The sequence below is a fragment of the Grampus griseus genome (assembly GCF_964374135.1).
Source record: "Grampus griseus genome assembly, chromosome: 1".
Lineage (NCBI taxonomy): Eukaryota > Metazoa > Chordata > Mammalia > Artiodactyla > Delphinidae > Grampus > Grampus griseus.
Genome location: NC_139017.1, coordinates 14,748,212 through 14,771,393, shown reverse-complemented (window position 1 = coordinate 14,771,393; position 23,182 = coordinate 14,748,212). Strand labels below are relative to the sequence as shown.

At 34.6% G+C, this 23,182-nt stretch overlaps 1 protein-coding gene across 1 annotated transcript in view; it reads left to right on the top strand.

Moving 5' to 3' along the window:
• The window catches only part of USH2A (usherin), a gene marked incomplete at its 5' end in the record, with an annotated part of 770,156 nt that overhangs the window by 46,636 nt on the left and 700,338 nt on the right, over window positions 1–23,182 (top strand). Inside the window, one exon of the mRNA XM_082666701.1 lies at window positions 6,770–6,902. Coding sequence (XP_082522827.1) covers window positions 6,770–6,902 — 133 coding nt within the window. The remainder of the gene's footprint in view (window positions 1–6,769; window positions 6,903–23,182) is intronic.

Below are 23,182 nucleotides of genomic sequence, written 5' to 3'. Positions count from 1 at the left end.
GAATATAAACTCCTTGAAGAAAAGGTCTGTGTTTTATATATGCTTCATATGTAGCGTAACACTTAGCATATTATAATGTGCTCATTGAATATTCAAACAACTGAAACATTTTCCAAAAAACTATGGTTTTAAATGAAGGGTGTGATGAACAATTTTCTTCCTAAACATGGAAGACAAAATAAGAAGTTGACTTTTTAAGGAGGGGAATCTGTAGGCATAACAAATAAACAACTTCCAGATTTGGGGATATAAAATGCTGAAAAGGTTACTAAGTATTTTACAACTAATTCTAATAATCTTTTCAAAGTCATCTGTTCCATATGGATTACCTAGAGAAAAGAACTAATGATACATTGAGATAATTAAGAGTGTAGAATATTGTGATCATCTCTGTACCAAATGTGAAATTGTGCATGAAATGTTCCTAGACAGTATCTACAGAAAATGGGCTGGCTCTATTCCCATTCCCTAGGAAATCAATAGTAAATCAAACCATTGGCAGATTTTTCTATTTTATATATATATGTGTGTGTGTGTGTGTGTGTGTGTGTGTGTGTGTGTGTAAATTAATAGCTTTTTTTTGAAGTGAAGAGCGTAATTTAGTAGTTTTGGAAGAAGTGGCCATGAGAGTTTTACATCTACTCAAGATAGGACAAAGAAAACTACTTAGATTCCTATGTTAAATTTCTAGAGATTAATTAAGTTGGAGGCTTGTTCTTAGGAGGTTGCAGTATATGGAGAGAGAACTTTAATGGATATCAAGGGTGAGTAGTCAATCCAAAGCATCATACTTAGGGCGAAAATGTAGTACACTTAGGCATGGATCACTTCCAGGGCCTGGCTTGTCTGAGTTACTCAGAGAGGAAAAAACAAAAGTCTGTATGTAGGCGACAGGAGTCTGGTGGGGAGGGGGTGGGGGGATGAACGGGGCAGGGAGGAAGAGAGAAGGGGCCAGGGAAAGGAGTGTTGAAATGAAATGTATGAGCTCATGGGAAGTGAAAAAAAGAAACAAAAACTAGCAAGAAAATCTTGAGGAATATAGCTGTGTCTGAAGTCATTTCCCTGTAGCCATCTTTCATACAAAGAGAATGAGATATAAGATGTTATCAGTAAATCAGACCAGTAGTGGGAACGCATGCACATTGCAAGTACTTGTGGGCAACTCATGCGGTTAATTTCTACCAAACCAACCTTCCATCAACAATTACCTCAACTCTTTTTATCATGTTGTTTGTATAAACATAGCATAGAAAATATTTAATAGACTGGCATATTTATTCATAATTATATGATTCTATAAAAACCCATGTTAGTAAATAGGGTCACTTTACAAAGGTGAAGAATCGTCGTACGATATATTTTGTCTGTTAGAAAATGGTGCCTTTTCTTTATTGCTTACAGTTTCAGAATCGTGTAGATTGTGTTGGTGGTTTTGTTTTTGGAGTATCTATTAGTCAGTCAATCAATTAGTATTTATTGAGCTTCTGCCCAGCATGTAGGGCATGCTCATCAAATTTGCAAATGACACAAATCTTGGAGGATGTTAAATACATTGGATGACAGACATAGCATCCAAAAAGATTTTGACAGCCTGGAGCAATGGGCTGAATCTAACAAGATGAAATATAATGTGGATAAATATAAATTCCTGTCCTTTGGTCCAAAAAACTAACTGCCTATGTATAGGATGGAGTAGATATGCTTTAACAGTGATGTAAGTTTAAAAAAAAAAAAAAAAAGACTTAGTGTCTTAGTGACTAGTCAGCTCAACTTAATTTGTCAGTTTTAGTTGTATGATGTCATGAAATGTAGCATGCAGTTTTGGATTATATTAAGGCGATAATCTTATTTCAGTTTGGCGAGAGACCACATGTAGAGATTGTAGTATTTCTGGAGCCACATTTTAAGAAGAGAGAGACCCAGAACCATGTCATATTTAGAACACCACAGAAACTGAACACATTTATCTGGAAGAAGACTTAGGAGAAAAATGGTATGTGTGGACTCTCGTGTGGAAAAGTGATCGGATTTTTTTCACGTGGTCTCAATAATTAGAGCTGGGGCCTACGAATTGAAGTTATAAGGAGATATCTTTCAATTCAGTCGTTTATAATAGTAAAAGCTGTTCAAAGATGAAAGGGTTCCCAAAGTCTGCAGAAGCAGAATACTGGAGTAGGTAAACCTCAGTGCCCTCATTTTGGGGATAATAACACGGCAGAGGGGCAATCTGAGAACCCAGTGAGATACTATAAGTAAAGCACTCAGCGCACTGCCTGGCAAACGGCAAGTGATTATATAGCTCATTGGAGTTGTTACTCTTCTTATTATGGGAGGTGTTGATACAAAGCCTGAATCATCACTGTGTTGAGTTAAAGCCAAGAAACTCAATGGGTGGGTCTGATAAACTAGATGGTGGTTATTTCTAAATGCTCTCTGGGTGCAGTCTCTGAAACCAGTTGTTCTTCTATGTGACTTTGAAGAGTGTAACCTTTTTTTAAAAAAAATTCTCTGTGATTCCATTTCATTACTTGCAGATAATGCCAAACCTGCCTTGGGCTGTTGTAAGGATAAAAAAATGAATATATATATAATTTAGAACAATGCTTGACATGCTAGTTTTTCAGTAAATGAGAGCACTTTTATAATGCTGAAGTATTCAACAAAGGATCGTTGTAGGATACAGGACTTGAGATATATGTTTTGAAAAATATTAAAAATTTAGGTAAATGAAAAGCAGTAGCAAGGTTATTCCCATATGGAAATAGCTTGAATAAAACATGGAGATGGAATTAAGCATTGTGGGATCATCAGACAGTAAAGAAACCTCACCAGTTAGGTGAGGTTGGCTACTGGTGACCAGTTAGAAATAAAAGTGGATGGAATGAGTGAGGGAAAACCTCAGAAGACCTTTGGTTTGGGATGGCAAGCAGAGTGGCATTCCACATGCTTTCAGGTAGGGGATGAAACATACATGTGATATTTTAAAATAACCTTATGAAGTTTTCAGAATAAATTGCCTTCCTTATGCTTAAAAATTATAGATGGAATAGTTGAATCTTTTATGCAAATCCTTCTTTATCCTAGAAATAGAAATTCTATTTCAGGGCAATTTCTATTTCAGAAAGTCCAAAACACTTTCTCCTCCATAAAGTTTTCCCTTCAGATTCATATCACAGTGGTTTTCTTTTTTGTTTGAAATCCTTAGCATTCAAAATGTTTTTTGTATTTGTATCATCCATCGTCATCTGAGAGTGAATTTGAATTCACGATCTGTTGCCAGATCACTTTGTGTTAAATCTATGAAAAAGGTGTTTTTCAAAAGGCTTAAAATGATTTTGTTTTAAAATGAGACCCATCACATTAATGAAACCGATATTCTTGGGAGGCTTATAAGTTGGTTCTAGGAAGACAAGTCCCACAGAGAAGGTCCAAAAGTAGTTTATACACCACACATTCATGGATGAAGGTGTAACTTCTCAAAGCAACTCCATAAAAAAAGACAACACTGCATTAACTGCACGAAGATACAGTACATAAGTAAAAAAACAACCGTCATCGTTTGTAGTGACTCAGACACTATTTAGTATGCTAAAATTACCCCGTTGTTTCGTACCTACAAGCTCCTTGAGAAAAAGTACAGTGATTTTATTTTCTTGGTGTAACTCATAGTGCCACTGTGGGTGCTGGGTTAATGCCGTATTGAATTAAATTTAAATTAGGAGGATATTGGCAACAGGAAAACTATAAAACTATTTCTCCAATGAGGAAGTCAGCATAAGTACTCTGCCTTTTTGTTTCCCAACCTGAATCAGCAGTTTTTTGTTTTCCTTTTTCTTTGTTGTTGTTCCTGGTGGTGGTGGCCTACAGGAGTAGCATAGCAACAGACATTTGGCGTTTCAGTGGAACAAGCGATTGTTGACAGTTACAAGGTGAACTTGTGTGTATGTTTTCCCTTGGTAGCTTCTCAGCAATTGTGTGACCTTCTGGAATTCTGAATTATGCTCCTCTCCAATCAGGCATGAGAATGGTTAGGAATTCTACATTTTTAAGTCTACTACACTCTCGTGCTCAAAGGAATGAGTACAGCCTATCCCAGGGACACCAAATTTGACTCCCCCAAACAATGGCTAAAATAAAATTTGAAACCCTGAGAGAATGAAGGCTGGAGAATGACTTGCTCCCCTGTATCTTCTTTCCAAAATGTTTTTGGATGTCTTATGAAGGCGTTTAAGGCTTTTTCTACAGCTGCTATTGGTTTTGCCAATTCATTCCTTCAAGCCACACCAATAAACACGTACAAACCCCTCTAATCCTCAGAGAGGTGGAGAAAAAGATAGGTGGGAAGTGCACTGTAGGAGAAGGCTTTCTTTTCACAGGTGAGAAATTCTGTCGTGTATATTCCTATTCCCCTAAATAACTGGCAAGGGGAGCATCATGGTGAGCTATTGCAAGGAGCCACCATCACAGTTACAGTTTCAGTGTGACGGGGCCCCAGACCTGAACTGCAAAGTAGCGTAGAGGATGCTGGAACATAAAACATGGTACAGAACACCAGAGGATTTAATCTTATTTATAAAAAGGTGGTTGCAGGGGGGTGTCACAAACAGGCGACAGTGACTTGGGATCATCATTAATCATGTTTTAAGTACCAGCAAAGTGAAAACATTCTTCTGGAATTCACTGCAGTGACACTGAATCCTTCTACTAAGCAAATATGTGATGAGTCGATAAAAAGAAAAGAAAAAAGAAAGGCCCTGAACTCTTGACTACAGATATAATACAGTGAATACAGAAAATCAAAAGCATGCTTTCTATCTGACTCAAAATAAAGGTGCACTTAAACTTGTAAAAGACAACATTTTTATTTGAATGATATGACAGAACTGTCACAGGAGTGTTACCTGCTATAAAGAAAGCCAAAGAATTATTACCTTTATTAGACCAGTGACACTGAGCTTTAGCCATACATTTCTAACTTCTGTCCCTCTACAGAGACAATTTTCCTTTCTTAAATAAACTGTCATGCTAGTGTTAATATATTGTTGGCTCTCTCATGCTCTGAGAATACTGCTGATATAAAACATGTATATGTTAGATTGGTAATAGTATCTTTAGTGTAGCTGACTAGAACAAATGTGTTTCCCTCATGGCTGTGCTAATGTGATAAAGGCAAATGGGCTGTTCATCAGCTTTTGGCTGGGTAGAGACAGTAGAGATAGAGCCACATTCTTTTTTATGCATTAATACCATCGAGAACTTTTCACGAGTTATATTTCATGTGCCTGCGTGTTGCGCAAAGGTGTTGTAAAACATGAGATAATGCTACAAATAACAAAGTAGAAAAGCCTGTATCTTTTATAATGATAACAGTCAAACACCAAATGACAGTAACAGGCTGTAAAAAATGGGATGCAAAAAAAAAAAAAACAAAAAACCCACAGGGATGGTGTATATCCAGGTCTGTGAGGAGCTAGTGTGTGATTTTAGGTCTTTATGTTAAAGCTTTGTTTTATAATTAAGTAAAATGCAACACAGGGTCAGTGAGTTTAGGAAAGAACATGAAAGCAGGTTTTAAATGAAAGCAGGTTGGGTAGAGTGGATAAAAGCCATATTGGATAAGTTTTTCAATAAATGATGATGCTAATTTCTAGGTGTATGTGTGTGTGTATGCTTTTTTTTTTGAGAAGCAGTTTGAAAGGAGTTCACTCATATGATTTAAATATATCAGAGGATGGTTATTTTTGTCAATTTTTGTAAGGCTATTTTAATAAAATTTCATTTTGAATGCTATGATTTGATATTTTTAAATGAAAATGTTAGCATCTGACCTTCAACTACAAGGCATTAAATTTCTCAATGAAGTAATCTGCATAAAAGTTTGATTGAATTGACTGTTCAGGGATCAACGCAGACAAAAATTTCATAGCTTTTTATGGTGTAATCCAGGGGTGGTCAGACTACACTCACGGGACAAATCTGGCTGGTTACCTGTTTTTATAAAAGTTTTGCTGGAACACATCCGTGCCCATTCACATACATGTTGTCTCTGGCTGCTTTCCTATTACAGCAGAGTTGAGCAGTTGTGACCTGGACCGTTTGGACCACAAAACCAAATCACTTGGCAAACAAATAAAAAATATTTTTTCTCTGGCTGTTTACCGAAAATGTTTGTTTACCCCTGATGTAGAGAGTTGTTAGGTTGCCTGATTAATTAGCCTAGAACACGATCAGCAGTTTTTTACGTTATTCTGTATTAGAGAAGTATAGATGAAAATTACCGACTAGATACCAACACCTAAGAAAGTAAATGTTTACAAGGAGCCTTTTGTACTAGCAGCCTAAATTGAATTATATCCATATGTAATGCATTTTTGGTATATCTGGTTTTGAGTATTTTTGCCCTTTGTGTTCATTTCTGTTTGTTTCCAAATATGACCGTAACAAATCTAACTAGTAGCTAAAGAAACAACATGTCTCCAAAAACACTTATAAAGGCATGACAGAGTTGTTAAATATATGGGACAAACAGTTATGCATACCTGTGAATACCCTGGTAGACATGACCCCAGCACAAAACTATAACATATAGGTTTATATCTAGATATACAAACACAAGACGTATTATTGAGCCATTAAAATAAAATTCCAGTCTTTCCAGCTGAGGGAAGTGGAGAAGTAGGAAATTAACTTGAGAAAGACTGCTGAAGTGTAGTTATTATAAAATAAAAGGTTATGCAATCAAAATAATAACGGTGATAATTTCTTACAGGTACATCAAACAAAAATCAGTTTCTTCGTCAATGGTTTGGAAGAGGATAATACAGCTTTTGATTCAAGAACTCTAAGTGGTTCAATTACAGATTTTGCCTCTGGTACTATGCAAATAGGACAGAGCTTAAATGGTAAGAGTCCGACTTCAGAAAATTATTTATTTTATCCAATTACACTGTTTCTTAAAAATTGTGTCAAAAATAATATTTTAAAATACCCAGGTGTATTTGTTTCCTAGCGCTGCTGTAACACATGAGCACCAACTGGGTGGCAGCTTAATTAAGCAGATTTCATCCTCTGGTGGTTCTGGAGGGTAGAAGTCTGAAATCAAGGATTCAGCATTGGTTTCTTCTGCAGGTTCTGAGGGGAGAATTCATTCCACGCCTCTCTCTTTCTGGTGGCTTCTGGCGATACTTAGTGTTTCTTGACTTGTAGCTGTATAACTTCAATCTTTGCTTCCATCTTCACCTGGCCTTTTCCCCTTCTCTTTTCAGGACACTTGTGACCACATTTAGGACCCACTCTAATCCAGTATTGTCTTGTCTCAAGGTCCTTAATTACATCAGCAAAGACGCTTTTTCCAAATAAACTCACAGTTGCAGGTTGCAGGTAGTCTTATCTTTTGGAGGCCATTATTCAACCCACTATATCAGGGAATCTTTAAAATTAGAACGTCTCTATCATTTATTTTTAAAGTAAGAATACTATGTAATAAACTATATATTTTTTAAATTTATTTTTTATTGAAGTAAAGTTAGATTACAATGTTGTGTTAATTTCTACTGTATAGCAAAGTGACTCAGTTACACACATATATATACATTCTTTTTTTATATATTCTTTTCCATTATGGTTTATCACAGGATATTGAATATAGTTCCCTGTGCTATACAGTAGGACCTTGTTGTTTATCCATTCTATATATACCAGTTTGCATCTGCTAATCCCAAACTCCCACTCCTACCCTCTCCCACTCCCCTCCCCCTTGGCAACCACCAGTCTATTCTCTATGTCCGTGGTTTTGCTTCCATTTCATAGATAGGTTCATTTGTGTCATATTTTAGATTCCACCTATAAGTGATATATGGTATTTGTCTTTCTCTTTCTGACTTACTTCACTTAGTATGATAATCTCTAGTTGCATCCATGTTGCTGCAAATGGCATTATTTTGTTCTTTTTTATGGCTGAGTAGTATTCCATTGTTTATATGTACCACATCTTTATCCATTCATCTATTGATGGACATCTAGGGTATTTCCATGTCTTGGCTATTGTGAATAGTGCTGCTATGAACATAAGGGTGGATGTATCTTTTTGAATTATAGTCTTGTCTGGATATATGGCCAGGGGTGGGATTGTTGGATCATATGGTAATTCTATTTTTAGTTTTCTGAGGAACCTCCATACTGTTTTCCACAGTGGCTGCACCAACTTCCATTCCCACCAACAGTGTAGGAGGGTTCCCTTTTCTCCACACTCTCTTCAGCATTTGTTATTTGTAGACTTTTTAATGGTGGTCATTCTGACCATTGTGAGGTGGGACCTCATTGTAGTTTTGATTTGCTTTTCTCTAATAATTAGCAATGTTGAGCATCTTTTTGTGTGCCTCCTGGCCATCTGTATTTCTTCTTAAATTATATTTTCTTTCTCTTTTTTTCTCAGGTTTGTATTTTATTGTATGGCTATTGTTAAAGTAGGACTTAGAGTATTAGACAGAAACTGGAAAATAATAGTCAACATGGAATAAACTGGATTAATGGTGTTCATATCTTCCCACCCTAAAAATGGGCCATGTAGATTAAGAAGATAATATGCATCACATCCTGAAAAGAGCAGAAGTTGTATTTAGACTTCTCTTGAAATAACTATCACAGTGGTCTATAAAATTGTCTACACTTTAAAATGGGAATGTGAATTATTTTATATTATTAAAAAATGCTCATTATAAGAAAATCCATACAACACAGAACCCTATAAAATAGGAAGCATTTTCCTTTTTTGACCTTCATAGATAGATATAGTTAACTTTGTTATACCCTTCCATCATTTTTGTACATATAGCTAGAGATATGGTTATAAATATAATAATTTTCCAAAAATGAAATTATCGTACATATGCTTTCTCTGGGCCCTCTAAAAATAAATACTTCCGCTCCAAATGTTATGAGAAATGTATCAGTATGCCTTCTCATCGAAAATGGCTGCATTGTGCACAATTGTATAGCTGTACCCAAAACTTTTTAAACAAGATTGTATTGATGAGCATTGAGGTTATTTCTACTCTTTCAATATTATTAGCAGTTATTTGATAGAACACACTAAATATATATATCCATATATTATATCTGTGTCTCTATCTATCATGCCTATACACATATACATATATATGTGCTTGAACAATTGCCTGTGCAGTTCCCTAAGACCTTTTACTTTGGCGTCAATTTCCCTGATTTCAAATCCCGTCTCTCTACTTACTAGCCCTGTGACCTGGAATAACTTTTTAATGTCTCTAAACTGTAGTTACGTCCAATTTAAAATCTTGATGATGATGCTATTACAGTCCCATTGTAAGGATCAAATGAGGCTGTGTCATAAAAAGCACTACTGTTTTTCCAGCATCTGGTACCTAGTAGTTGCTTCATATTTGTGGAATGAATGAATACTGTACCGTGTATATACTAACTCATATTGATATGTAATGCTATTATTAGTATTATAATTATTTCCCTAACATGAATCAATAGAAGTTAAATAGGTTGAAATATATGGTCATTTTTAAATTTTAATACATATGAGATTGATTACCCTAAAGCTTAACAACAGATAATCTCCAGAAAGGTTGTGAACATTTACAACCTCACTTAAAAATACAGGTAAGTATCTGCCTCCTTAAACAGTAACTGACCTTACAGATTATCCTTGTTTTTTTCACTTTTGTCATTCCTCTCACTGAAAAATGTTTTTGCACACTGCCTTAGAATTATTTGGCCATTAGTGAGGTTCACTGGCTTTCCACATATGTCTTGATAATTTGCATTTCATTTGTTAATTCCTCATACATGTTGTGTGTCTATGTTTATAGTCTGGAATTTCTTACTTGTAAAAGCTCATTAATGCTAAGAATATTATGTTACACACGTTTTTGTTAGTTTTTAGATAGTCTGATAACTGCATTATAGAAATTTTAAAATATTGTAAGTTTTTAATAAAGGCAAAACATGCATGTAACATAATGCATAAATATTAAGGGGGTACAGCTTTATAAAATTTTAATCCTATGTAATTCTCATCCAGAATGAGATCATCAAACATTTCTTGTATTAAAGACTCCTAGTGAATACCGACTCTAAAGGGAAACAAGAATAGTGTTAGTAAGGACCTCTATTGGCATAGATTAGTGTGGCCTATTCTTGAATTCTCATGTAAATTAAATCATGCAGTAGGTACTCTTTTGTGTCTAATTCCTTTTCTAAGCACTATGCCTGTAAGATTTATCTATATTGTGTGTTGCTATTTCTTTAAGCTTTAGGAAATACTTCTTTACTTTGTCAAAGTGGGTATTCTACCCAAAGATATTTGAGAATTTCGGCAATCTGTGTCCTACCAACACTGAGTATTGTCATATATTATTGTTGTTTGCCATTCTGGTGGCTGTATGGTACATTTCTTGATGATTTATGATGTTGAGAACATTTTCATGTGCTTCTTGGTCACGGCTATGCTCTTTTGTGAAATACCTATTTAAGTTTTTGCCTATTTTTAGTTGGATAGTTTGTCTTTTTATTGCTTACAGGAGCTCTTCAGTATTTTGAGTATGAGTTCTTTGACAGATACATGGACTTCAAATATCACCTTCTGGGTTATGGCGTATACTATCATTTTCCTTTGATCAACAGATATTCTTAATTTTAGTGAAGTCCAGTTTACTAACTTTTCTTTCAAACTTAATACTTTTCATGTCCTGTTTAGAATATCTTTGCAAATCCTGAAAGGATAAAGTGTAGGAGAACACCATAAAAACCATAAAGATGTTCCCTTACCCTTAAACATTTTCATCACTTCTCTACTACTTTGCAGTGGTAACTGTCACAAATTATATATCTGTTATGTGAAGATGGGTTTGTTCCTGAGCTCACCGTTTTGTTTCAATGGTATGTTTGCCCATACTTATCATTAAAGCATTTAGTTTTCATTATTGTAGCTTCATAAAAGTCTTAATATTTAGAAATATTTAATTTCTCCAACTTTTTTTTTCTTTCAAGATTGTCTTGGCTATTATATGAATTTTAGAAGGAGTTTTTCGTTTTTCACAAAATTTTGAGGGAATTTAAATCCTTAACTCAATTTTGTGAGAATAGACAGCTATAGAATATCAAGTCTTCCAATCCATGAACATCATATACTCCTTACTTTCTCCCAGCAATGTTTTTAGTTTTCTGTACAGCATCTCATTCATATTTGTAAGACTTAGTCCTGTGTATCTGTTGGTCCTCTTATTCATGTAATTTTACTTCAATTGTTTTGGAACTTTATTCTCTAATTTTCTTTCTGTTATATAAAATGCCATCAATTTTTATATTGACCTTAAGTCCAATGACCTTGCTAAATTTTAATTCTAATAGTTATACAGTCCTATCATATATACATAGTAGGCACTCAAATCTTTTCAGATGTTTGCAATAAAGGAATAAGTAGTCATGGCTTTGGAGTTGTCACATAGATATTTATGGGTGCTGTTATTAATAATTTTGAAACAATGTAAAATTTTAATTTCCCCCTATGACCTGAGTCATCTAGTTTAAAGAAAAAAGTATACATTTTTAATTTTCAAAAAACATTCTAAAACACTGTGCTTAAATTTCCAGGCTCTGGAGTCAGATAAATTTAGGGTTGAATTCAATTTAGTTGTGTATTTTTGGTCAAAATATGTATCCCTTTTAAGTCTTAGGTTTCTAATCTATTAAATAATGTTTTAATAAATGATTCATGGGAAAATTATAAGAATTCTATGAGACTGTGTATGTGTAGTATGTACTGCTTGTCATATTGTAAATGTTAATAAGTGACAACTATTATTAACCTCTTTGAACATCTGTTTTCTTCTTGTGAAGCAGAGATAACAATTACTTTCCATAGAATTGTTAAGAGATCCAAAGAAACATGACTCTATTATTTTAATTTGTATATTCTTTTAGATCAAGCTAAACTTATGTGAAGAAGTAATATTTTAAGGAACCAATATATTTAGAAGCTTGGTTTGAGTAATTAGTATATTGAAAAATTTTATCAAGTACTCTGCCTGCAGAAATTCTTAATAACACATTACATCTTGTGAGCCTTATTTCAATATTTACCTCCCAATTAGCACTTCTAAAAGCGTTTTATTGCCCCAAATGTTGCTCAGAGTAGTAGACAGTGCCATAAAGTTGTCCACTCTGCACTGTGGGGTTGAAATGATTAGCTCCTATTCTATTTCAGTATACTAAATGTTGAATTAATGCTTCCAAAGGACTGTGTGGACTGAAAATGATATTTGTTTTTAAACTGCAAAAAAATTGATTCAACTTCTGATTGGCAAACACATCATTGGAAAAGGGTTTATTTCCAATGTTACTTAGTTTTTATTACAGTTTTTCTCCTTAAGTTCTGAGCATCGGAGAACTACAGGAGGAAAGAATATTTTAAAATAATTTTTATCTTTTTTCCCATCAAGTTATAGGTACGGTTGTACCTACTGTATCTTTTCTCTAATTAGAGATGGCAGATAGACTGGCTCATTACTTCTGCCTAATGAGGCAGGCTCCATGCCACCTCTCTAATCAGAAAAGAGATAGGTACAGAATGTTCCCACGGACTTATTATAAATCACTTTCTTTCTCTCACTTGCTCCTTTTTTCAATAAAAAAATTAAGTCCCTGTCCTCCATACTTTTGTCTGCATCCAAGATGGTTTCATTCAGGAGAGGTAATTGTGCAAGAGATTACTGCGAGCTGAATTAAAGGTGCTCTCATGCAGCACCGGGCTGGCTGTCTCTGCTTTGGAACAGATACTACCTCAAACACAGGCATATCAAACGAAGGCCTTTAGGAAATCAAGATGGCTTTTCTTACTTCTCTGGTTAGGCTTAATTGGTTTCTTTGGTTCTGTACCCAGGAAGCAACGACTTTTCACATGAGTATTCGCTGCTAGAGAGCCTTTTCTTTGAGTCTCATTTCTAACTAGCATAACTTTCTAGAAAAATATGTTGCCAATGACACTTTCTGTTGCTGCAAGCCTTGTCTTTGCCTCACCTAGGAAATTAATCAGGGACCAGATGAATGCTTTTTCCTGAGCCCTGTATCCGTACTAATGGGATATGTATACGTATAATGTGTACATATTAACGTGGTACTCTGATTTGCTTGGACTGATTTCTAAATATACAAATAGAAACACCTTAGACCATCCATATCAACCAATATGTATCTGTTTCTTTTTAGAATATTTTCTTCCAGTTGTGTGTTTATTTCAATGCCTCCAGTTGGGCATAAAACCTAGAGGAGTTGTGGTAACAGACATGTAATTGTAGGCAATCTCTAATGTCACTGTGATAATGAACTATAATAGCCCTCCACATTGTGGATTTAAAAATACAAAATCATGTGAATCAAAACTTTCCCGAGCTACTTCTGAATTCATTTATCAACAGAATTCTAATTTCCTTTTAAATGTGGGCATCTCTACATGATGCATTTAAAAGTATGTGGCACATTCTTAAGAAGGTAATTGGTCATTAAGAAATCAGTGGATGTTTGTTATGTAGCTGTGAAAGTGAATATACAGGGAACAAAACGATAATCATCTGAAGCTAATGCCAGCTTCCCTTCCCTTCATGTTTTCTACTGTGTGTTGTATCTTAATTCACCTGCTTGTTCTTTCTGGAGTTGGAATACTACTTTTCTTTCTACTAGTGTCCCAAAGGTTAACATTTCTAACTTCAGCGAGGGTATAGAAAGTCAGCTTTCCTTTTAGTTTAGTTGAGATTATGCTTAAATTTTTCTGAGAGAATTTTTGTTTTGGGCATTAGATAAAAAGACAAGAAATAGAAAAGTATAGAAATTGATAGATTAAGACAGGTAAATGGAATGGAAGAAGAGTATAGGAACAAGGTATATAAAGGTATAGAGCAGTTTAATTAAAGATGAAATTGGTGTTTCAGAGCATTGCAGAAGAGATATCTAGCAATGCTATCGGGACAAGTGGCCCACTATGGTACAAAAATAAAAAGATAATTTAAATGTGTACCTTAAAACCATATTAACTAAAAACTGCAGATGAGTTAAAATTCATTAAAATGTGAAATGTGTAATCATGAGGTAGTAGAGGACAGTAAAGGCAAATGTTTCCATAATCCTGGCATATTGAAAGATTTTTATTAGCATGATACCATGGCCAGAAACACTAATGGAAAAATCTTGAAACATCTGACTAATAAAATGAGAATTTAAAATTCAAACAATGCTTATCATTTTGTACTCAGTTTGGCAAGGAATAAAAAGAGAGAATACTAGTGTTGGAAAGAGTTTGTGATAACCTGGCAAGCTATGAAAAGTAAAAATGTGGAAGTTACATCATCCAAGTATTCTCCTTCCAGGGCCTATATCTCAAGAATACAATTAAACAAGGCCCTAAATATGTACACAAAAATGTTCATTGCAGAATGACTTAAAGTGGCAAATAATTGGGACCAGTTAAAAGCTTCAAAAGGGAATTGCTTAAGCAGATGATAGTTTATACTTAACAATGAAAAAGTGTGCACCATTAAGAGAAATAGAATGTCTGTTGGTGGAGACTTGGCAACAGGTTCATGATGTGTTATTACATGAGAAAAGCATGAGTGTGAGGTACACTATATTCTAACTTATTAACATGAGTTGAAGAAATACAAATCTTCACTGGATATTAAACTCATTGTACATAGAAATTACTGTTGTTATAATAATTAGTGCCCGAGAAACAAGGCATGAAATTTAGAGTCGGACAGTTTTTGGTTTGAATCTGGCTCTGCTTCTTAGAAGCCAATGACTTTGGCAAAGAATTGAGCTTCTCAATCCAATTTCCTCATTTGTTTCCTCATATGTAACATGTGTTTTAGATAGAGTTTTCAAAGCAAGTATAAAACTTATGAATAATATATACTTGGTTCGTGTTTGATACTCAATGAAACTTTGCTATTATAAATATTAATGTTATAATAATTTAGATATTAAGTTTATTGACTTTGTGAAAGTTAAATATTTAAAAATAATGGTCATGGACTACATTTAATTTTTTGGCTGAAAAGCAAAATTTTCTTAGAGCGAGGAAGAAAAAAATGTTCAATTTAGGGCAATGATGTACTAGATGTTTAAAACTGCTGTATTTTGTGTAGGAAAGTCCCATGAAATAATTTCTTTCTCTCTTCAAAGATTAGTCCTCTCTGGTACTCTTCATTGTTTCTTACAAATCCTGAATTCTACCTGGTGTTATTTCTTTTTAGTCTGAAGAATTTCCTTTTTCATTGCTTATAATTCAGTCAGTGGGAAAAAAATTCCCTCAGCTTTTATGAAAAATGTCTTTAATTTGTCTTTGCTTTTGAAAGATATTTTCACTGGCTGTAGAATTCTACATAGCTAATTGTAATTTTTTCCAGCACTTTAAAGATTGTTGTTTCATTGTCTACTTGCTTTCATTGTTTCTGGTGAGAAATCAGCCATCATTCTTATCAATATTCCTTTGTAAGGTATATGCCATTTTTCTCTTGTTGCTTAAAATTTTCTCTTTTATGTTAATAGTTTAAGTTATGCCTGGATGTAGTTTTCACAGTATTTATCCTGGTTGAGGTTTGCTCAGATTCTTGGATGTACAAGTTGAGGTTTTCACTACTTTTGGAAGTTCTGATGATTATCTCTTTAAACTTTTCTTGCTTTTCCTTTTCCTTTTCATTCCACATTCTTTCTCCTCTTACTCTGGGACTTCAATTACACTTATGTTAGAGCTCAGAATAGTATCTCACAGATCTTGAGCACAGTTTTTATTTGTTTGCTTGTTTTTGTTTTCCCTACTCTTTTTTTATTCTTAGTGTTTCTCTTTGGATACTTTCTATTGATTTGTCTTGATAGTCACTGATTATTTTCTCTCGTGTATCTAGGCTGCCGTTAAGCTTATCTAGAAAATTCTTCATTTGTTAACAGCACACTTTTCATTTCCAGTATTTCCATTTGGCTCCTTTTTTTAGGATCCATCTCTCTGCTCCTGTTTCCCCATCTTTTCACATGTATTGTCACCATTTCCAGTAGATCTTTTAGTATTTTTACCATAGATATTTTCAAATCCCTATTTGATAATTCCAACATCCGGGCCATGTCTATTGACTATTTCCTTTTTTTATGATGGGTCACATTTTCTTGCTGTTTCATGTGTCTTAAAATGTTTTTATTGTTTACCAGACATTTCGTATAAGGGAATAGAAGAGAGAGAAGTAAATAATAGTGACCAGAGAAAAGAGCACTGCTGGGTCTATCAAGCCTCTAGAGTATGTGTGTTAGTGGAGGGTAGGAGGATGGTGGGAGGATAACAGCATCATACTGATTTGAAGTTGACCTGGATGTGAGCTTTATTTCAGTTTTAATATAATTTAGTTCACCACTGGTTTCAGATATTTGAGGCTAGAATCAGGATGGACTCAGACTCTGTGGTTGGTGCTCTTTGGGATTTGTCATCCCAGCCTACGTGGGGCTGCTTTCGTCTTACTCTGTAACTGATTCTGCTACTTCTCACCTCTCTGTTAGGGATGAGAGCAGATGTCGGTCTCAGTTCTCCTATGAAAGGCTTGTTACTTTCTAGAATTTAATTTATTCGGATTTCTCTGTGTCCTCTACTTTCTGATGGGTTAAAAATGATTTTATAGCTTATCTGGCTTATTTTGGTTGTTTGATAGCAAAGTGATGGTCTCTTGCAACTTTCTACATCTGAAGCAGAAGTGAAAGTCCAACTATTATTGTAACACTTGATATAACATTTTCTTTCTTTGACCAACTCTGTACCTTAACTCTGCAGCTCTCTTGGTCCTTAACTATTGCTGGTCTCAGGTATTTTGGCCAAGGAAGGTACCTATTACTTAGCCCAAAAGATTATTTTAGTAGAATTCGAGAATTGACTTTATAGTTACACCTTCTCCTTTTTCCTGGAGATTTTTGGCTTTTGTGGGCCTTAAGCTTATGTCTGTTTGTTTTTCAATTTTACATCAGTTATCTTTGGTTTGCCTGAAATCTATTCACTGCCAATATTTAAACCTGAAACATATTGAGGATTCTGAATTTTTGTTGTTAGACGATCCCAACTTAACTAGTGATCGTGTGACTTCTACTGAGCAATATTTTTACTTTTTATTTCAGTGCCTCTTAGCAGTTCCCTTTGTCAAGAAGCAGTCTTTTCATCATTTCATCTAGCATATAAACTTCTTGCATTTCCTTTTTCTGTCTGACATGCACTTGTATTTATCACCTTGTACTCTCTGGTACCCTGAATCAGGTCATCTTTCAACCTCTCTGGGACCTTCAATCAATTGATCTGAACAACTTTTCACTGTTCCCCACTCCCTTGATGTGTATTATCCCCTTGTTAGTCAGGTTAAGTTTCATGGTCAAATATTATAATCACTTTCTTACACACACCGTGACTCTCCTGCCTTTTTTTTTTTTTTTTCACTTTCTAGTATTATCTTGGCAACACCACAGTACTGGTTAAATGTACCCAATCAGGATGCCTGGTCTCCCTTAAGTTTATGATCATAAACCTCATATGTGCCCTGGATACTGCCCTGCAATCATTCCATATTTCTCTTGTCCATGCAGTTTCCCCATCTTATGACAACTATGTACATAATTTGTTTTCTTCTCAAACGTACTCCTTATCCTCTAAGTTGATATTACCTCCTCTTTCACTATGAAAATGAAACCAAATCATAAAAGAACGTCTATAGATTCACACTGCTATATTTACCCACCTCTGTCTTACAATCGATCTTATCCAGGAAATTTTCCCAGCCTTTTCCCCACTTACTCCTATATTGTAAAGTCTTCTCTTTAAATGGAATATTTCAAAGGTAAGTTGTTACTCTTCCATGAAAAACATTTTCTTGACCCCGATTTCCTCCACCAGCCCACTGTTTCATTTCCTTGTTCCTCTTTTTAAGCAAAACTCCCCCAAAGTATTGTCAGTGATAGTTGTCTTGAATTCCTCTTTTCCAATTCTACCGACTACTGTCAGGCTTTAGCTCATCACCACAGTTAAACTAATTGACCTTCATTTCATAAATCTAATAGTTAATTTCAATAATTTATGTGACCCATCAACATCATTTAATAGAGTTGAGATCACTCCTTCCTCCTTGATAGACTTTCTTCACTTGGCATCTAAGAGTGCATCATCTCCCGGTTTGCCTTTGAATTTCTAGTTGCTACTTATCACTTTGATTCCTAGTTCCTCTTTATCTATTACTTGACTTCTTAATATTGGTATTCCAGGCCTTACACCCTGACTTTGTTTCCAAGTCTATATACACTCACTCCCTTAAAGATCACCTCTAGTCTCATAGCTTTAAATACCATCTGAATGACTTGACTTCCAAATTGGGATCTACCCATCGCCCTCCCCATAGACCTCTTTCCTAAACTCCAGAATGCTATATACATCAGACTATCCAAAATCTCCGTTTGGAGGCTTAATTTATACCTCAAAATAAGCTTCTTTTTCCTACATTGAAATCCTGGTTTTTAGACCTCTCTCTTTGACTCACACAGTTTCTCCCATAGCCTTCCCCATCTCAGGTGAGGGCAACTATTTTTCCACTACTTCAGAGCAAAGGATTTGGAGTCATCCTTGCCAGTTCTCTTTCTCTCCCATTTGATATCTCAAGTGTCAGGAAAAATCCTGCTGATCATACTTTCAAAATATATCCAGTTTGATTCCTTCTTACCAGCTCCACTAGAATCATTCCCATCCAAGTCATGATTGTTGTTCTTACTGGATTGTTGCACAGTCTTTCAACTGCTTGCACTCTGGCCCTCCACTTTATTCTCAACACAGAAGCCAGAGTTTCTCTGTTAAAAATGAGTCAGATCATATTACTTCTCTGTTCAAAATGCTCTGTTGTTTCCCTGCCTCCCCAGCATGAAAGCCACCATTTTTACAATGGCCTCTAAGACCTACATGAACTGACTGCAGTTGCCTCTCTGGCTTTATCTCTTATTACTGTTTTCCTTGCTCTCTTTGTCGCAACCAAGCTGGCCTTTTTCTGTTTCTTGATTTTGTGAGGCAGTTTCTGTCTTAGAGCCTTTGCACCACTGGCTATTTCTTCATTCAGTTGGAACCATTTTACCTTCTGATATCCACAGGGCAGACTCCCTTACCTGCTTCAAGTCTGCTCAGATATCACCTTCTTAATGAAGTCTTCCTTACTACCCTGTTCAAAATTGCCAACACCAGCTCCCCATGTCTGGCCCTCATTATGCCACTCTATTGTTTTTTTTTCTTCTGTAACACTTAACTGTTTTCACATATTATACGTTACTTATTATTGTTGTATATATCTGTTTACCCCTCTAGAATATAAGTCTTATGAAGGCAGAGATTTTTTTGTTTGCATTGTTGACTGATATGTCCCAAGAGCCTAGAAGATTGCCTGTCCCACAGTAGCTATTCAGTATTTGCTGAATACATAAATGGACGGCAGGATCTGAAAGATAGAATATAATGGATACAAGTCTTTACAGCTTCAATCAGTTTGTCAGCCTCATCTCTTTGGCAGTGTTACAGAATTGATACCTTATGAACTAGGTTTGTGAGAATAGAAAATGTTACAAAGAAGTAGTTGAGCAGCCATTGTGACTAAAGGAGAAGAAAGGCTCAAAGATGTTTCCTAGATATACCAGTATAGAGGGAAATAAGGAAGTTGCGGTTGTGTGTGTGCATGCTTGTGAGGTGGGGAGAGGGAGGGAGAAGAGGAGAAGGTTAATGGAGCGTAGGGGAAGAGAGAAGGAAGAGGGGACAGAGTAAGTTTAGGGGAATGAGTTTTAAATTATTTATTTGAGATAGTAAAGAATTATCCAAGTGGAAATGGCAAAAGGTCATTTGGGACAAGAGAGTGGATTTAAGGATTGATTTAAGGACTAATGATATGCAGATAAGAATATTCCTCATAGAGGTCATTTTTGAAGCTCTAGAAGCAGGTGAAATTCTTGAAGGAAAGAAATGTAGAAAAAAAGAGTATTGAACTATAGATAGAAGGTTGGGAAATGGAGATATGGAAGAGAGGCAGCTGAGGGGATACAGATGTGGCCTGGAAGGATTAGGATTTAGAAGACAGATACTGAAAAATTCACGAAGCTCTTCAATAATATCAAGCAGCTGAATATCAAGGAGAATGAGAAGTTATAAAACTGAAAATGATACCTAGGGTGGCCATCAAGAATGCACTTTCAGTCTAATGATGATGGTCGAAAAGGGACTGTAGATAATTTTAAAATGAGCCTGAATGATGAAGGACAGAAGGCCTTGAGTGCAGATAACTGTAGAAGGCTGGGTCTGAAGAGAAGGAAAGCAATTGGCTAAAGTTGGCATAATGCAAGCTGCTGTTCTCTACTGGTTGATTATCACTTTTGAGTATTTTGCGGTCATCTGTTAATTCTTCAGGATAACACCTTGCCTTTCACTGATCTTAACTACTGGTTCTGGGGGTGAGTTTTCAGACTTTCCTCAATTCAAGGAACTTTATAATAGTGTATGTATTGTGTAATTGTATAAAATGCCTGTATTAATCGTATATGACTCTATATGGAATGCTTGTGCTTTTTGTTATTGTTGTCTGCAACGATACTGTTATTTAGAACTTTATTTTCCTTTTTATGGTTCCATGACAGCTGGAGTGTATTCTTATCTTTTTGCTATTGATACCTAAAAGCAACATTAACAATAACAAAAACAGAAAACACAGTCTAAATTTTCTGGCATAAAATCCTTACCATTGTGAGCATTAAAAAATAAATGAACAAGCTCCTTTGACTCTCCATTCTAGAGCCATCATAGTTTGAAGTTCTAGATTTTTATGATTTGTTTTTGTAATTTGTTTCAGAGTGAAATGTTTTCTTTTGTGTCACACTGACTAGAGATCAGATAATTAACCTAACCTCATCATGCATAATTTAAATTTCAATTTGAACTTTTGATAGAAATGAGGAAAAGCCATTATCTAAGTCTTTGTGGAATGGACACAGATTTGTTTTCTGTTCTACTGCATTGGCAGTTTGTTTCTTACCTATATCAGTCTATTAATGGTATTGTCAAAATGCTCAGTCTTTAAGCTTTGTTATTTTCAAAGATGAAAATTCTCTACCAAATTTTAAATAGATAGCTAGTGGGAAGCAGCTGCATAGCACAGGGAGATCAACTTGGTGCTTTGTGACCACCTAGAGGGGTGGGATAGGGAGGATGGAAGGGAGGCGCAGAGGGAGGGGATATGGGGACATATGTATACATATAGCTGATTCACTTCGTTATACAGCAGAAACTAACAAAACATTGTAAAGCAATTATACTCCAATAAAGAGGTTAAAAAAATAAAACAATTAAAAAAAATTATAAAAAAATGGAGATTCTCAGTTTGATATTATACCAGATATTTTTTCCAAAAATTTACAGTAATTATCTTTAATTCTTTTAGCCTGTAGGTGGGTACCTCTATTTAAAAGCAACTGTGCCAACCACTATACTCCTAGTTCCAATTCTAAAATTCTTTTCATTCACGAGGACAGATCTAGTCTTAATAACTTGTTGCTATTTCCTTTTATTTGACTTGAGCATTTTTAGTAACATCTAACTTTCTAAAATAATTTAGAAATTTTTCATCAGTGGTTTTTTCCAGGTAATGGAGATTTATGACCTTGAAATATCAAAATGTACTTAAACAATTTTTAAAGATTCTTGAAGATCCCCCCTCCTATTCTGTATTTACAATTATCATTCTCATGTCTTTTTTATACCTTTATTATAAGGTTGAACCATATAAAATTGCCATTCTTACAGACTAAAAATTGTCAGATATTAACTATTTCAACCTAATATGCTTATAAGTATATTAAATAATATACATGCTATTGTCTTCATGTTAAAATTTACATAAGTGGCTTTATAGTGTATTTTCACCTTGGCTTTTTCATAAAAATAGTTTTTGAGAGTTTAAAATTTTGAGATCTGGTTCATTCATTTTAGCTGCCCTGTTAATATTCCATTTTATGAATAAAAGTATATATTGTGTGTTAGTTTCCATGTTAAGATTTTTTTTTTATAATTTAGGAAATTTTATAGTTAACATATTGTATGTTTCTTCTTGTACACATTTGTTTTACTTCTTCCTTTCTAATCTGGAAGCCTTTTCTTTTTCTTGCTTAATTGCCCTGGAGGCTAATACCTCCAGAACAATATTTACTGGAAGTGGTAAATGTGGATGTTGGTGTCTTGTTCCTGATCATAGGGGGAGAGTAGTGTTTTGAAGGAGAGCCTTCAAGTGTGATGTTAGCTGTTGATTTTTATAAATTCCCTTTCTCAGGTGAGGAATTTCTATTTTTTCAATGTTTTTTGTTTTTATAGTGAAAGAATGTTGGAATTTGACAAATGCTTTTTTCTGCACCTATGGATATGATCATTTGTTTTTGTCCTTTATTCTATCATATTGTTCATTATTTGGTTTTCACATGTTGAACCCACCTTGAATCTTTAGGATAAATCCCAGTTGCTTGTGGTGTATAATCCTTTATTTATGATGTTAAATTTGGTTTACTAGTATTTTATGAAGATGTTTTTGATCTGTAACTTTCTTTACTTGTAATGTCTTTATTGGTTTTGGTATCAGGGTAAGATAACTTCATAGAATTATTTGGGAAGTGTTTCTACTTTTTCTGATTTTTGGAAGAGTTTGTGAAGGATTGACATTGTTCCTCTTTTAAATGTTTATAAGAATTCAGTGAAGACATTGATCCTGAATTTTCTTTGTGGAAAATTTTTTTTTACTAAATTAATCTTTTTTATTATCACTCTATCCAGAATGTCTATTTCTTCTTTTTCATTCACTATCAATTTTCTTTGTTTTTATTGTTTCTGCTTCCAGTTTTATTGAAATATAATAGACATACAGCACTGTATAAGTTTAAGGTACACAACATAATGATTTGACTTACATACATCATGAAGTGATTATCACAATAATTTTAGTGAACATCCATCATGTCATACAGGTATAAAAGTAAAGAAATAGAAAAAAAGTTTTTTCTTCTGATGAGAACTCTTGAGATTTACTCTCTTAACAGCTTTTGTATATGACATACAGCAGTGTTA